General features: G+C 30.2%; 1 protein-coding gene across 2 annotated transcripts; it reads left to right on the forward strand.

Annotated features, from left to right (window-relative positions):
* Positions 1 to 13,905: 13,905 nt before the first annotated feature.
* LOC114932156 (uncharacterized) lies at positions 13,906 to 17,593 on the forward strand. 2 transcript variants are annotated; one of them, XM_085486501.1, is made up of 6 exons: positions 13,906 to 14,084; positions 14,392 to 14,473; positions 14,535 to 14,668; positions 16,555 to 16,653; positions 16,987 to 17,120; positions 17,204 to 17,593. In XM_085486501.1, exons 3-6 carry the CDS (start codon positions 14,567 to 14,569, stop codon positions 17,310 to 17,312), a joined length of 444 nt encoding a protein of 147 aa, XP_085342627.1. In that variant the 5' UTR covers positions 13,906 to 14,084; positions 14,392 to 14,473; positions 14,535 to 14,566; the 3' UTR covers positions 17,313 to 17,593. The 2 variants fall into 2 exon arrangements, with proteins under 2 accessions (XP_085342627.1, XP_029160187.1); XM_029304354.2 differs by lacking the exon at positions 14,535 to 14,668.
* Positions 17,594 to 18,213: the final 620 nt, after the last annotated feature.

Genomic DNA, 18,213 nt, shown 5'->3' on the forward strand with positions numbered 1-18,213 from the left:
GAAGGGAACTGTGTCGCGAATGAAGCAAATTGACTGCAGAGTTTGTTAACAGCAGGACGTGCCATAAATAAAATTTGACGAAAAACTGGTGCAAAGTTACGAAAATTTTGTACCTAAGCGTGTAGAGTGGATGACATTAGTCATCCACGTGCACAAATCTGCAATTTTTCCATTCTTTTTATGTGTCAACAATCTTTTTAAAATTTAAGTTTAATACGTATATTTAAATAAATAATACACTGATAAAACATATGTTTATTTATTCTAATTCGTCTTTTAGATACGGATGACAGATGTCATCCATGCGACCTCTAACGTTTTATTTAACAGTGCGACGTTTCTAGGATTAATCATAAAATTATGAGTTCAACTACTATATTTTGACTGACTATATAGATTGATAAATCCTTTTCCACAATTAAAATATTAATAATAAATAAAGAACAATCCTCTCTCGACCAAACTGGCAAGTTTTATTAATTCACTTCACAACATTTCGACCATGATTTTAGTTCTTATCAAGTGATCTGTGTACAGAAAAAATAAATTAATTTACAATAATAAAAATCAAAGAAAGAAAGAGAGTAGATAAAATAAATACTTGCAAAAAGTATTAATATTAACAAACTGGGAAGTAAAAAGGATTTTTCAATTTGTATAGTCAAAAATATTCATGCACTGAAAAAAAAATGGTTAACTTGACTGAACCTTTTTCTACTTTTAATTAAATGTTCAATTCAATTCAATTTCAATTGAATATATTGAGAATTGAATACTTTCAATTAAATATTATTTTATTAATTGAACATATAAAAATATTTAAATTAAATATAACATATTAAATCTAATAAAACATATATTTGACTGAAAAACTAATATATGTTCAATTAACAAAATAGTAATTTAGTTGAAAGGTTTAGTCAAGTTAACAAATTTTTTTCAGTGTGGTCAAAACCAACTTCACATTTCGCTAAATTATAAATTTTCTTTTTTTATAATATTATAAATTAGTGTGTATATTTTTTCCCTTAAATCTAATAATATTAATTTTTCTCAATTAAATCTAATAGAAAATTATTAATGTTGTATTATTCTTATTGCGTGTGTATATTTATATATTTTTATTTTTAATTATTATTATATATGTAATCGGATTACAATGAAGAAATTACATAAAGAAATTATAAAATAATAAAGAATTTTGTTATATTTTTGTTTTGTTAAAATAAAATTAAAGACTTAATAGGATATAACAGGATGTGTTATAGGCTCGCCTTAATGAAAGAGAATTAATTTTTCCAAGCGTAATTTTTAGAACGTTCTTTAGAAAAAAAAGACACGCTTCAATTAATTATCAAACGTTTTGTATAAACTCAAGGCAAGAAACTACCTCTACCATTTCTTTTTGACGATTTCGAATATACGTATGCAGGTATGCGAGCAATGAGAATACGAGAGATGAGAATACGAATACGTACTTGAAAAAACCGATGGGTTTTGCGAGAACGATTCGTCGTCGCCGTGTGTCTGCGTCTTCGTATAAACGAGACGCGCGCGTTTCCCCCGTCTTTGATCACGGAATGTTATCGGGCTGTATCGTGCAACGGTTTTCATTACCATTCGTGCACGGAAGGCTCGCGGGCCAGCACCCTCTTGAAAAACATTTGATTTGATTTATTACGAACCGCATAGCCGACGTCGTCGTCGCGTAATGTTCGCCCTTTCTGCTTTTTAAACGCAAAGTATGTCCCCGGACAAGTGTACGAGACACTTAGCAATGCGTATAGATCTTGTCTGGATGCTTTACACGACATATTTATTTTAAAACCAACCTCTTTTCTCTTTTTTGAAAAAATTTATGAGCTTATTTAAATGTATGTACAGTGGACGTTCGTGAGAAATATATTCTGCGTTACGCGATATACATTTTACATAAAGTTCGAAAATACATTGTTCATTATAAAGATAAGACACATCTGTCTCTTAATACAGTATAATAGTAAAATATTTTAATAAATTAATTTTTTAATTTTATTTTAATTGTTTTTAAATTTAATTTAATTTTAACAAAATAAAAAAATGTAACAAAATTTCTTTATTATTTTATAATTTCTTCATTTAATCCGATTACATATATAAATAATAATTAAAAATAAAAAATATATATTATAGATACATATATACACAAGTAATAAGAATAATACAATATCAATAATGTTCTATTAAATTTAATTGAGAAAAATTAATATTATTAGATTTAAGTGAAAAAAAATTACACACTAATTTATAACATCATAAATGGAGAAAATTTATAATTTAGAGAAATTTCGTATAACAATCTACTACATCTTTTTGACCGTCATAACAATGTTTCACCCGAGGGTAGGCCTATCGCGGTTATGTTTGCCTATTATTACGAGGAATTTTCGATCGAGAAGATCGATCCCGCGGAGATTATCGATAAAATTAAGCCAGGTGGATCTCCTTGAACGGCGTTCGCTGATTGATGACCTATGCGGAGAGTTTAGCGTGTCGGAAGTGCCGATAATTTCAGCCTGGGTTCTGTCCTCGTTATTAAAGAACGATATCTGATACACCTTTCGACGTGAAGCTGTTCAATCGACATACATTATCGGCCACCCAAAGACCGTGATCCATTAATCACCGAAGTAATAGAACAACAATTTTCAGGTTTAAACATAAACGTTTTGTACGCACAAATGTAGCGTAAAAAATTGCGCGAGATCTCTTATGTCCGATAAAAAAAAATACCATTTATGTGTACATCTGACGTGTGTACGATCTTTTCTATAATATCCCGTGGTTTAAGCGCGATGGTCCGTCTCGATGGTCGGTTTCCTTCGAGCAAAAACCGCCAGCTTGCGCACGTTTCTCCTTCCACACATACACAATTTAAGTATACTTCCCTTGTGTTCTATATATCTACCCCGGATCTTACATAAGAATATAAATATGTAACCGGACTTGTGTTCGGAACGTTGCCAGCGGTTAGAGGATCGATTTTCTGGTAAACGTGAGTAGGGTTTTGCCAAACGTTCCTTCTTTATATAATTTATTATGCGCCGTTATTTACTATCGCGTTCCGATCGAGCTATCATTGTAATCTGACATCCGGCATTTTAATCTTAAACAGGTATTTTAACGAGATGTACAACTCCATAACAATCGTATATTAATTCGTTTTATATTTTATAACTTAATAATGAATAATAAACGATTTAATCGTCACAGAAGATTGTTATTTATCGTTTCCCATGTAAAAACACTTTAATATAAATTTTGGTCTGTTAAGAAATAAAAAACAGAAAATTACTTTAATTTAATTGAAAATTATTTTAACATAAATTTTTTCCATTACAATAAGAGAAAAATAGAAAATTACTCAATAAATAGAGAAAATCACTTAATATAAGTTTAATTTTGTTAAAAAATAGAAAAAAATTACTTTAATTTAATCAAAAATCACTATCGATAATATAAATTTTATTCTGTTAAAAATAAAAAAAAACTACAAAAATTTTGTTGTTATTAAAAAAGATAGAGAACAATAGAAAATCACTTTAATATAAATTTTATTTTGTTTATAAAAGATAGGACAAAAAAAATCTAAATTTATTCTTGTCATTCTCGCTGAAGATTGCGTTTGATGATTAAGCTGTTCATCGAATATATCTTTTTTCAACAGAAGAGAGAGCTGCTCTTAGAAGCATAGGGCAGAAGCGGAGCATCAACCCTGCCGTCGCTAACTCTTACATTTGTCACTCTGTTAATCCCTATTAGATCAGACCGGATTTCAAACCTGTTTTATCCCCTCTGGCTATGTGCTTTTGCGTGGCAAAGAGTAAGCTCGTTTGAAAAGTGAGCACACCCCGCGGGATCGTGTCGAACATTGAAGAAGAGAGAAAAGGAGAACGTGCTCGCGCGCGTGTATATGTGTATTGGGGAAAGAGTGAGAAGGTACCCCCTTGCGATTCTCACTTTTTTAGTCCCGTTATAAAATACGACTGAGGTTAAATCAATCTTTTGTGTCGGGGGTTTCAAAATTCAATCTCGGCTGAATTTTCTCGTGCGCTTGTTCTCTCATTAATTCTAGATCTTTACGACTTATATATATCTAACAATAAGTTCCTTATCTTTTCCAAGAATAACGATACAAGGTGGATTATTTTAATGTTCCACCTTAAATGTCTTTTTTTTTACGTCTTAAAAAATATTTAATTTATTACTCTTAACCAATACATATAGTTGGATTCGTCTCGACAAAATCAAAAACTTTTGTTTAAAAAAATGGTTTTTGATATTGCTCTTAAAAAGCTAAGGAAAAAAGATATTTAGGGTGCGGGGATAAAAATAGTTTTAATATTCCTGGGTACTTTTTAATGTTGAAAAAAAAGGCCTACTCATTCTATATATGTAAATCTCACAAAAGCGACACGATCCGGTCCTTAGGTGATTAACAAGTTCTCTCCACTCTCGGGGCGAATGCAAATAAAAAAAATCTTGCTTTGTTTTTTCTTTTTTTTTTTTTTCGTCGCTTTTCTGGCTGGTCGCGGGAAGGACAACGACAAGGCCGTCGACCCTGATTGTGAGTGCTATCGAATGCTAACGCTGGAAAGCGTCCACGCCGACGTGCTTGGGTTACGTGTCCTTCGGCTTGTCCGTGCGAAACGGACAAGCTGCAGACGGACCAGCGACACGTCCTAATACCCATCGTGAGTTACTAATCCTTTAAACGGATTACCAATTAAACGTGTCGCCCCGCTTCGTAGGCCGAGATATACAAGGGAACGCGATAAGAGCGAAGGGGATGAGGGAAGGACTCGAGCTAAGTTTGGAACTCGACTATCGCAAGACTGGGGAAGAAGGGGGAGCGAAAGAGAGAGAGAGAGAGAGAAAGAGGGTGGGGACAGGGGGTGCGAGTAGAATTGGCGCCGCTACACTTGCGAGGTGTTGTGTTCTGCAACGGGTGTTACGTTTCAAATCTCAACAGAGAGATCCGCTTAAGCGCGCGCGTATACAGCTGCCAAGCGTTGCATACCTCGCTGTCATATCACAAAACTCGACATTGCCCATCACCGTTGTGTTATCATCTCCGTTACTCGCACCACACGATCTCGCTTCTTCGGTCTAACTACAACTCCGTTGCTGTCGTCTCCTCTCTCTCTCTCTCTGTCTCTCTTTGTCCCTTGTCTCCCCTTCTCCGTCGTTCTTTGTCGTCGCTAACTTGTTACATGACAGTTTTTATTTTCGTGATGCGAGGTTTTCTTGTCTATGTAGTCTCTCGTACATACGTACGCGTATACACCAACCAGCTCGCACAGTCCATCTGTCATTTATGATCAACTATCATCCTCTCGGGACGTCCTGGCAATACCTCTCTGACTGAAGCTGAAAGCTATCCGTCCGGGGACGTGAGTTTGAATTCGCGAGTCATAGCGAGAGAGAGAGAGAGAGAGAGAGAGAGAGAGCCCGTCCCCGAGTTGTATCTGTTATCTTCTTAAAGCTGACTCTGCTGACTTGTATAAATTTATTATGCCAGTCAATTTCTAAGAGATGGCATTGTGCGCGCGCGCATAAAGTATATATACGAGAATAATCTCATCGCACAAGAACAAAAATTCAACGCCGAAGTGATCAGACTGACGTGGTTCGCGTCATATTCTGTGTATATCTCTCTATTCGACATTTCGTCGAAATATACAGGGTATTTCAAGAGGAATGGTCAACATTCTAGAACATGATGATACTCATCAATTTAAGCAAAAAAGTTTATATAAACACGTGTCCTATTCTGGATAGTTATAAAGATATAACATGTTCAAGTTTAAGGTGATCCTAAACGTTTTTGAGAAGTCTGTTGTTTTTTCTCTTTTTTATTGACATAATATGAGGTTAGATAAACTAATTCTTAGAATTTATAAGTCTGTAACCAAGGTATATGAGACTAATACAGATTGATAAATCTTTTTCCTGTACAAATTAAAGTAATCATATTAACAAAGGAGGAAGCGTTTTATAGTTTATCTAATCTCATATTTTGTCGATAAAAAAGAAAAAAAAATAACAGACTTCTCGAGGATGTTCAGGATCCCTTTAAGAACAAACACAATTACATTGAATATTCGTGTTGCCATAGTTACGAATGTAAACATTAGGTTATGTTTTACAAGTACATAAATCGCTGTGATCTCGCGGGATCATGATATTATATGTCCAAGTGAAGGAGGATGTGTTTCCAATTTAGCTCGGTTGGATAACACGGAACCAAGAGAGAGAGAGAGAGAGAGAGAGAGAGAGAGAGAGAGAGAGAAAGAGAGAGAGAGAGAGAGAGTTTGCCATATTATAGAAGGGAGCAAGGAGGAGAAAGGTGGTAGAAATCGAAAATTACGCATCTCACTCGTCTCGACGACGCAATGTGAATGGATTTCACCGTGGAAAACATGTCAATCACTCCGGTCCGATCCCTCTTCACTCTCTACTCTCTTTCCTAGCTCCGTGTGCACACGCTTCGATTGACATTGTCCTTGGCATCTGTTGCGGGGACCTATCAAGAGTTGGCTTTGTTGACGAGATAGGTGCGTTATGCGCTTTGCCATGTTACAAATAACATGTCGCCTGTATGACGTTGATGCGATTATTCGAAAATCGGAAATCTGTTGAAACTTGGGCGAATCGCACCAAAAAACACAGATGGCTCTACTAACAAGTCCTTAGAACATGTATAAATGAGAGGAAAATGTATCCCATGGAGGAGTCTGTATCCAACATTGGGTGCGAGAGAAAAAAGCAAACCATAAAACATATTGAATAGACCCAGGATGTTCTTGGCAGAACAGACAGAGGTAAAACATATGGGAATTTTCTTTTGTCAAATTAGAGATTAGGTTTGGTTATTGGCAACTGTCGGTCATTACTGTCACCAATGTGCAAGAAAAGAATACAGATTCACCGATGTTTTGCCACTGTTCTGTCAAAGGCAATTTATAGCCTAAGTTAGAATTGGTTTTTGGGTTTGAACCGTGTAAACTTTTTATTTGCTTCTAACGTTTCGTGAACATTTCTGCTCACTTCCCTTAGGAAAGAACAGCCTGGTACTAATCCATCTTTAATTTAACCACCTTTTTTCTATTTTTTTCTTACAACAAAGTCAATAAACATAATTGCAAGGAGATAAATCAATAATTTTCATCATTTACATTCATAAATGTGTCCCACTGTAATATCCTGTGTTCTGTGTTCAATTATGTAGAAGTTCAATATCTAAAAATATAAAAATAAATAACAAATAATTATTTGCCTATTTTTAATGTAATCATATTCTATTTTTACAACAATGTTCCAAGAATTAGTACTTTTAAAATTTTTACTATATTGTGAATGTCTAGATTTGCATAAATTGAATTATAAATTAAATTAATATTTTATTTAAATACAGATATATAAAAAAATTTAGAAAAAAATATTTATCTCTAGATATATTTTACTATATTTTTTAATTTCAAGATAAACAACACTTTTTCAATTTACTGTGATTGTCGTCATTCGATGTCTAAACAACTTTGAGATTAATAAACATATAAAAAAAAATATATAAAACCTTATATGGTGTTTTTTGTGCATTGCGTTATGCGTTGTACAAAAGTTTGTGCTTCAACCTTAACAAAGTCACATGCAAAGACGTAAACGTTGCGTAAACGCGCCTGTTAACGTGCGAAACGAAGATGTAAAAGAATACACGATGAAAAAGTCATCCGATACGATGACAACGAACAATATGCCTTATCGTCGTCGCCAGACGATGCTCTCTTTCTCTTCCTCTCTGCAGCAACGTTGGGCGTTGTACGTTAATCGCGGTGACTCATCATACGTCGGCAATCAATCAACTAAGCTCGATCGGTCGTGAGATTGACGAAGTAAAACCGCACACGTGCCATTCGTTACAACGACGGCAGCAGCATATTTCCAATAATGATACTTATCCGGCGTATTTATTAGAGGTTTTATCGACAGCTGAACGAGATTACCGTCGTGAATTATAAATAAGATATTATTAATTATACAACCTGTAATAAATTGCCGAATTAGCATCGGCCGTGTTAAAATATGCATTATCCTTTATAAAAATTTCGATTGCATTCCGAAGATAGCTTTTCGCCAATACTGGCTATATACATTTACATATTGTATATTGCACAGATATATTCTTTGTCACAATGTATTTATAAAAAATTATAAAATGTGTATGAAAATATAATAAGAATAATAGGAAATTCGAGAAGTACATATATATATATATGTACATAATTAATACAATCTACGTATATATTCAGGTCTAGTGGATATATCCATCGAATGTTTATTTCTATCCATTTTCGGTCCAGAAAAGGACCGTGCACACACTCACAAATATACTATACATATACATATATATAGCAAAAACACTTGGGCCAACGTAATTAAATAATTAAGTAATATAAATTTAAATAATTTAATTTTATAAGATCAATCAAAATTAATATTGGACGCTAGTGGTGAAAATAAACTTGGCAAAATTGATTTCGACGTAACTAGCAATTTTATTCAATACTTTCACGACGTTTCGACCATTTGGTTGTGGTCCTTATCAAGTGAGAATTCTATAACACAATATTACACAATAGTTTTTAACAATGTTGAAACATACAAGAACATATTCAAATGTTAAGTTATGACCACAAACATACCCATCAATTAAAATGAGATTAACGCAACATAAAACCAATCTTATTTAAAATTAATAGTTAAAAGAGGAACACGTCCCATCGCTATGATGTTTCGTCAACGACTAAGTTTGAAACGCACCACTAAACAATCTTTATTATTTTGTCGTAAATATTTGTCAAATTTTCAGTGTCTTTCTGTATGTTAACAGTATTATCATGCTTCTTTATGAAGAACATTTCAGCAATCTCTCTCTTTCTTACATGTTTCTCATTATGTAAAATGGTCGGTGATTTCCAATTAAAGTCATGTTCAAAATCACATCTGTGTTTACTCAAAACCGAATGATTAGACTCATATAATTTAATATTGCTAGCATGTTCCTTCACTCTAGTGCATAAATGTCTTTTCGTTTGTCCAATGTATGAGATATTACAATTTTCACAATTAATCTTGTATATTACATTCGTTTTTATATCATTAGTTATTAAATCTTTACCTCGTTTTATCAGCCTATTCAAATTTTTTGGCAAACTATAAACGACATTTAAGTTAGCATTTTTAAGTGACCTTTTAATACTGTCGCTAACGTTTTTAACATATAGAAGTGGAATCACATAATTCTTATCTTGAGTCGAATTCACATTATCGTTATTATCCAAATCATTATTCAAATTATCGTTATTATCCGCATTGTGACGGTTAACATTCCTATTATTATTTAGTACATTAATTCTTTTATTTACATATTTATTAATAATACGATCCGGAAAGCAATTATTAATTAAAATGTTCTTTACAATCTCAATATTCGTATTGTGAAATTGTTCGTTTAAAAGTAAAATTGCATAGTCTACTAAATTAGAAATTGTATTAATTTTATACTTAATAGGATGACTCGAAAGAAAATTGATGTATCTGCCAGAACATGTAGGTTTCCTAAACCAATTGTCGTTTTTATGTTCCGAAGGATGCTTTGGAAACAACTAGAATATCTATTGCCAATTCACTACAAAAATTTCTATCTAAAAGTAAACATATTAATTATTGTGACAGATTTATTCAGAATGCTTTTAATACTTCTAATAAATATTTGCAGAATAATAAAGATTTGATTGTTACCAAAGCTGATAAAGGAGTATACATATAAGTATACATATAGCATGTCAGAAAATGAACTAGCGAATATTATGTATGTACAATATATGTATCTATAGAAATTGTATAATGCATATATGTATATGTGTAATATACAGCAATGCATATACATATTACGTATAACAAAGTACCTATACACAAATTATGTATAAACATTTGACATATGCATTATATAGGTAGGATATATTGTATGTATTTATAAAATACATTAATGAAAATAAATATACATCAAGAACTTATACATATTATATGTATAATGTAGATACATATATCCAAATTATGAGATGTATAAATATTTGTACCTTGCAAGATATTATTTTTATGTAATGGAAGAAAAATGTGTATTTAAAATATTATATGGAGTGCAAAATATTATGTGTGTGTTTTTATATATAAAACATTAGTATTTTTATAAGATATTTTTCAATTATTTCCAAGTTTCAAATTTTAGCGCATTGGTACAGCTAAGGTGATCACTGATGAGAAGGACAGAATCGCGGTGATCGTGGTCACGTGAATCTTTGCTGGAAGTTTTCTACAAGAATCGGAAGGTGATAGATGGTTCGATATTATCTTAAGTGACGAAGTCACGCATGCATGCGAGCATCCGGTTGGCGCAATGTCGCAACAAGCCGGGATGTAACCTGACGACGTGTAGGTGGCCGTTGTTGTCATCGTGGCTGGAGAAGGACGTTAGTTATCTCTTTGGGCTCTCGCTCGCGAAGGTGAGGCAAGTGAGCAGGTCGCTTGTGAAAGAAGCGCTTAACGAACTGACGACGACATTATTGTTGTTGCCGGGACTCCGGACGGATTCGGCCGACTACCCGTTCCTTTTATCGGATGAAGCCAGAAGGTAGACCTTTTGCCCGTTGCTCTTCTATCCCTCCCCCCCCTCCAGGTCCTCTCCCCCTTATCTCCCTTAGCCCTTCTACTAACAATTTCCTCCATCCGTGTCCTTCCGCCCTCGTTCGCGCGGAAAGAAAAACCATACAAGTGAGGAAAAACGAAGATGGGGAAAAAGGGACCTCTCTTGATTTGACTTTAATTAACTCGCCGGTATCTTTTCTGGTACGTATTGATATCAACGGCTTTAATCCTTTCCAGTCGTTCTGAAAGACATTGTCACGAAAAGTACCTGTTTTTAATTTTTTCAAAGGCCAGATATATACCTATTGCATACGTTTCTCATGAAGATGATATTTATTGAATCCCCATTATATAAAAAGAATAATTAATTAGACAAATTATTTTTTTTCTTTTTTTAGCTTATTTTATTTATTTTCGATTTTATTTCGGGTTCGATTCCCGATTCAGTAACTTCGGACCAATATTTTTCTCGTCTCTTTAGGGGGTCAGAAGGAAGGGAAAGGAATTAATCTCAAATTGAGATACAATTTCTATATAAATCTTGGCATTGCATCAAGCAAAAATTCGTACATTTAGCTCTTACAGCCCGTTTATTTTTTTGGGTTATATTTGATATTGAGAGCCTTAAAAAAATTTTAATATTTATTTCTCATTATTAATCATTTATTATTATTTTATTCTAAAAATTTGAGATAATCTAATTTTCAATTCTTTTTCTTCTTTTTCTTAATTTCACAATATGATAATAATTATTAGTAAATAATTATTATTAGAAATCACAGAAATCTTTAAAAACGATCTTTGAAAATTTTTTGGAATTCTCAATTAGAAAGATTATACAATCACATTTGCCGACACGTGTTTATGATCAGTAATTTGCATAATTAATGTACCTATATGTATATATATCATAAATTTTTATTCCATTCAATGAATACTTAATTATAACGAGTGTTGCAACTCGTAAAGTTAAATTTACAAACATCGGAAATTATTAAATCAATTCGCGCGTCTATATATATCTCTACTTTTATATTCATTGCGATTCCCTCATATGCGTCTCGGGCCATTAATTTGTCACATACATAATTTCTCGCAAAACTCATAAGAGGATATCTGATTGTAAATAAAATCGGATTTTACATGCGGGCACACGCGTACGAAAGGATCGGAAAAATTAATATATGTATATATATGTGTGTATGTATTGCGAGTCAGCACGCGACGAAACGAGCGTAATAATACTATCGTCGTTGAGGCTATCTTTCTCCCGGATTCATTAAAGACGTTTATCGGGAGAACACAGGAGAGCGTCTATGTACCAATTCACTTAACGTAACCAATCTAAAAATGCTCATCAGCAATTTAAAACGACGAGGGCTTCTGAAAGGACAGCTATGAACGACGGGACGAAAGGATGTAGACGGAGATAGTCGGAGAAGAAGAACGACGGGAGGAGAACAGACTTTTGCGAGAGACTCCTTCGAAATGAGCGGAAGGGACGGTTGGTGGCGAACCGACTGTCTTTTTGTGGCCAGGAATAAAATGGAAAGCAAAAGAAGGAAATCTTGCGTGGAATCTCACAAAATATTCGCCACGCACTAATTTAATAAAATAACATGTGTGACACATTGAGATCTTTTAAATTAATCGTTGAAATTAATTTACCATACATTATCATACATTATGTACAGAATTAATGTTTCGGCTTCTATATTTTTCGCAGATTTGAGAGACTAATATTATGTTTATTTTACAATTTATAATATAAAATACTTAATAAATTATTAAATTAAAGAAATTTGTTCAAGTAGATATAAATTAAAATATAAAAATATATTTGATTAAAATAATATTTTATTTGTTAAACTTTTAAGGTTTAATCGATTACTTAGAATTTAAATAATATTATATTAAAATAATAAGGATATTAAAAATTTAATGAATAATTTTAATAAATTTGTAAAAAAATTTATAAAATTATATCTAGAAAAATCAATAGTTATAATAAATGTTTTAAAATTTGAATGAAATACATATATATAATTTAAAAATAAAATAATTATAGTTGGGATCTTCATTTTTATAGTTATGATTTCTATAACGTTAGTAAAAATAACCTTACATGCATGGTTCTGGCAACTAATGTAAAAATTTTACTATAAATTATAATAATTTTAAATATTATATAGTAAAATATTAAGTAGCAAATGGTAAATTAATAAACCATTTTTTATAATAATTACAATTATAATTATAGTATATATGTTTATAGTCTTAATGCCAGTTTTACTATTTATTGGTAATAATAACTAAAAAGTGAGTAAGAGAAAACAACTAAAAACATTAGTTTTTATAACTACATTGATATTTTGTTTAACTATATTTCTAACTAAAAATTTACTAAAAATATCGTAAAAACAAACAAATAAAATAGTTACACTTTACATGCATGGTTCTGACAAATAATGTAAAAATTTTACTATTAATTATAATAATTTCAAATATTAATATAGTAAAATATTAAGTAACAAATGGTAAATTAATAAACCATTTTTAATAATAACCACAATTATAATTATAAAACATGTAGTTATACTGTTAATATTAGTTCTATTATTTATTAGTAATAACTAAAAACATTAGTTTTTATGACTATATCAATAGCTTATTTAACTATATTAAAGATATGAAAAAACGAAAATAATTACAAAAGTTATAATTTATGTTATATTTTTGATCTTAATTAAATCTTTCTTATCTTTAATTTCTGATCTTTAATATTCAATTTTTAATAGAATTTAACATTGCTTGTTGCACGATGTAGACTGCAGTTAATACTGCGCTATGCTAAATGCTACGAATTATTTCTATCTTTGTATATTCTATGAAGATTAAAAATAAAATGTTTCAAAACATTGTAATCACAGCCATAGTCGTTGGTTTATTAATTTACCATTCAAAATAGCCGTTCCATAAAACAAAGATCGAGCCGCTATCGCGTCGTTGCCAAACAGAGATATCAGATTCGATGCTCGGTATTCGGCAACATCTTTGTCGGCGAGATCTTTGAGTCTGCACGTGCACAGATATATATCAATATCAGATCGGTGGCGCTTGGCGCGGCATATAGCGGCAGTCAGTACTGATTGCGGACAGTTACTATTTTCCGAGTGTTCAGCGTGTACGCAACGCAACGTGCAAGGTTAGAATCCAGAAATCGGACGTGTCGGACAACAAAGAAGATTAAATTGTGTGAATATAAAGTGTATAATTGTTTAATTAAGTGTTTAATGTTAAGAAAATTATCGGGGAATAGGATTCGTCGTTTAGAAAAAGTAAGTACATAGTTCTAATAATAAAGAGAAGCTTGTGCTATACATATAATAGCACAAACACATTCTTTTGTTTAATTGCAGGAAAATATTATATAATAATTGCAGAAAAGTTCTTATCTTTTAGTCAACAATTTTTGCAATTATCGATATTCTAATATACATATATATATATATATATATATATATAGCAAATACAATTGAAAGATATTTTTTAGACGTACGTCTTTGAAATGTCTTCTGAATGTCTTTTAGATATGATCTAAATAAATATAGCGTTTAATAATATACGCGTTACATATTTTTATAGGTTAAATACCTACAAGATGTCAAATTTAATTGAAGATCAATTGGAAGCGTGGGGTCTTCAGGAATACATGAGAAGTTTAAAGGTAATTATTTTATTTTAATAATATAAGACATGGTGATTATGTCGCATTTTTAATTATTTAGATGAACAAATCGATGAGAAAGCATTCCTACATATGTCTGACTCCATGGTCAAAGAATTAATACCTGTAGTTGGAAAACGTTTTTGTTTTCTACAAAATCGGAAACGATTACTCGAAAGTGAAAATTTAATTTCGGTAAGATAATTTTTATATCAGATTCCATTTTTATTAGATTTTATATTTGCAATGATAAATTATTAAATTAAGGCCATGTGTAACGAGCAATACGATATTATTTTATTATTGAGAAGAAAATTCTTAATTTAAAATAATAATTGTACAAACGTTTCGAGCTCTACTTGCTCCTCTTCAGTGCGCAAAAAAATAGTGATAATAAATAACGATAATAAATAAATACATAAAATTCTAATAAAAAATCCGCAATACATAGTCAATATAAGTTATATAGTTAAAACGCAAAATATATTTACAATGAATTGAGACCATTAAAATAGTTCAACAAAGTAAGAACCCAATTAGAAGCAGAATGATTCGTCCGGTTATTCATAAAATATATTAGAATTATTAATAAAAACTTGGAGTGACACTTATATATTGCTCCAAATGAACCACTTATCGTTATTTGACGAAAGTCCCTCGATCTGGCAATGATTATGTTCATCCTCTCCAAATTATTTGATATTTGTTAACTGAATTTAAAGAATTTATTCAATTGTAAAATAGGATTCCACTAATGTGTATGTGAAAAAAGATTAAAAATTATAAATTAAACTAACTACTAAAATATTGAACCTTTATGTTTACAAATTGTTCCGAATAACTTGAGATGACAATGCTTCTAACTGTTGTTGGCCTTATTGTTAGTACTTGACTGTTGTCTAGTCTTTTAAAAAGTCGAATAAATAGGTGTCAGTTCTCACAAAATAAACATATTACATAAGTCTAAAAATTCGATATTTCTTCTAGAATGTCGAAATACGCGTTGTTAAGCAATTCCGTGTCTGTGTTATTATTTATACCATGCCTTTGTTCCTTGATGTGTATCATTTCCGAGATAAGTCTTTTATAATAATTAGATTCAATATCAAGTATTTTAACGTTATCCCAATCAAAAGCATGTTTTTTTTCTATAATATGTTCAGAGACCACAGAATGCTTGGAGGAATCAAATTTAATATTATTCATATGCTCTTTTAGTCTAGTGCGTAATTTTCTTTTTTACAATTAATTTTGTAGACAACATTATTATTATTGTTATGCACGTTTTTGTCCTTGTGGACTTTAATTAATTTGTTAAGATTATTTAGACAACGGTATCCTACTCTGAAATCTGATTTTTTTATTGTCGATGCTATTGTCTCAGAAATGTTATTAATGTATGGAATGACGAAAAATTTTTTCTTGCTATTATCTTCTGCAATTTCTTTTTTTCTATTGTTGTTAAACTGACCATTGTTTAAAACTCTTATTCTCTTTTATATTTGCATTTGTTATATTAAATCAATTAAAAATTATTGACAATTAATAATCTATTTTTTCATATATTAAAGATTTAAATAAAATTTTTTAGTATTATTTTTATTATTAATAAACAGTTTTTATATTTGTTTTGAAAATATCTTTTAAAATATAATTTTTTGCATTTTTTATTTTTTAAATTAAATTGAATTTTAAGAAATTTTTATATATTAATTACATATTATATAATATAATTTTTATATTATTTATTATATAATATAAATTTTATATTTTTATTTAACCCTTAGTCCCGACGGTTCTTTTCGGCACCTTAATCCCGACTCATGGGTCGTTTGCGTCTTTGCGTTATTTGGATCAGTAAAAACGCTTTAAAAAATCTGAAGAAATTCATGGAGCTTCTTGCAACCTTCAACTTGAAGTCCCAATCATAATATTTCGATAAAAATTATTTTTTTATATAGTTTGTTATTAAGAAATGGAGGTACCTAAGGAAAAATCACTTGTTCACTGGGTCGCAAACGACCCATGAGTCGGGACTTAGGGTTAATTTATTAAAATGTTTATAATTATTTGTGATTTAGGAACGCTCATCAATTAAATTATCTAGAAGTGAATCTGAGGATACATGCAGTATAGCGAGTAGTTCTTCAATAAATTCACAATTTAAAAATCATAAAAAGGTATACATTTTTATATAAATTTTGCAATATTTTTTAGTGTGCATATACTTTTGACTATATATAAATAATAATTTTTTCTACTTATGTATGAAGAACTGAATTGTAATAATTTTGCTACAAATTATGTAGCATTTTTTTGTTAACTAGACATTCAAAACCTTAATTAAATGAATTATAATGTATATATACATTGATTTATTTATCTCTATAAAAGTTTTAATTAACTTTAATTTTTCAATTATGTAATGCAAACATAAACGCAAATATGAAAAAGTTAATCAAATTTAATATTTCTTAATAATTTTTATAATAATCTTTTTGTTTCTGTTTTAGATGCTAAAAGAATTACTTTGTGTGTGTGAATCTAGCTGTGGTAAAAAAATATTGGAACAAACACGATTGACTTCGTCAGATCGCAATAAACTGTGTCATTTGATTATTGATAAACTTCTTTGCAAATCTAAAAAGTAAGTTGTAAATTTTTGTATGTAAAATATTTTTATACTATTTTTCATTTCTCGATTTATTAAAATTTATTTTAATATTTTAGAATAACTTCTGAACAGTTTCAAGAGTGGGCTGCAGCGATAGCTAGTGTTTTTAAATATGAAAATACATCGACGTATTATGTTCCATCAAATACAAAATTTCGACTTTAATTTAAGTATAACAATTGTTATACTTAAATTTAATTAAAAAAGTTTTTAAAATAGAATATTCTTCATAATAGGCATTAATAGAAATCCCTCTGTTTTTTGGTTTAAACGGTTTTTTCCAAAGATTTTCGAGATTTGGATCATCCGGTTGAATTGCACTCAATTTGAGTAATGCTTCTTGACAGTCAGTCGTATCTTCAATGTTTTCGTCCTCAGTTGCTTTTACTTTTTCTTGATGTATTTTTTAAGATTATTATATTTATCCCAAAGTTTACCGTTAGCAAGACGTCGAAATTTTGTATTTGATGACGTCAAACTTAAGTTTTGTTTGATTTGTTTATTATATTAATTAATTTGATTTGTAATGCGTAATTTTGATTAATTATGCGTATTTTTATATGCTTGACAAATTTAATCGCAAAGTATGATTCTATTTTATTTTGAAATTACAGTTCTATTTTATTTTTAAGATACTTAATAGTATGATTTTATTATGAATTACATTTTATTTCATTTTTAAGATACTTTGTTATATAAAAAATATAATAAAAAATATATATGTATGCACAAAATAATATGTAAAATATTTTGTGTTAATCTAAAATAAATACTTATTTTTAAAAAATAACTATTTTATATTTACATTCTTCCTCACATTATTTTTATAATAAAATTACTATATATAATGTATGTAAAATTTACTATAAAATTACATTAATAAAATACCATTTTATATGGTTAGTATTTTATATTCAACATAGTAGTATTAAACAATTCTAATAAAATTAATATAGCTATTAATATGGTAAAAGTTTTCTTAATTAGTCTTAATAGAACATATTAATAGAAACTTTTTTTTATAGTTGGGCAAACACTATAAATTAAAATTGTCAGAACCACAAGC

This window comes from Nylanderia fulva, unplaced genomic scaffold (genome assembly GCF_048542155.1).
Source record: "Nylanderia fulva isolate GAGA-0341 unplaced genomic scaffold, ASM4854215v1 Scaffold44, whole genome shotgun sequence".
Taxonomy (NCBI): domain Eukaryota; kingdom Metazoa; phylum Arthropoda; class Insecta; order Hymenoptera; family Formicidae; genus Nylanderia; species Nylanderia fulva.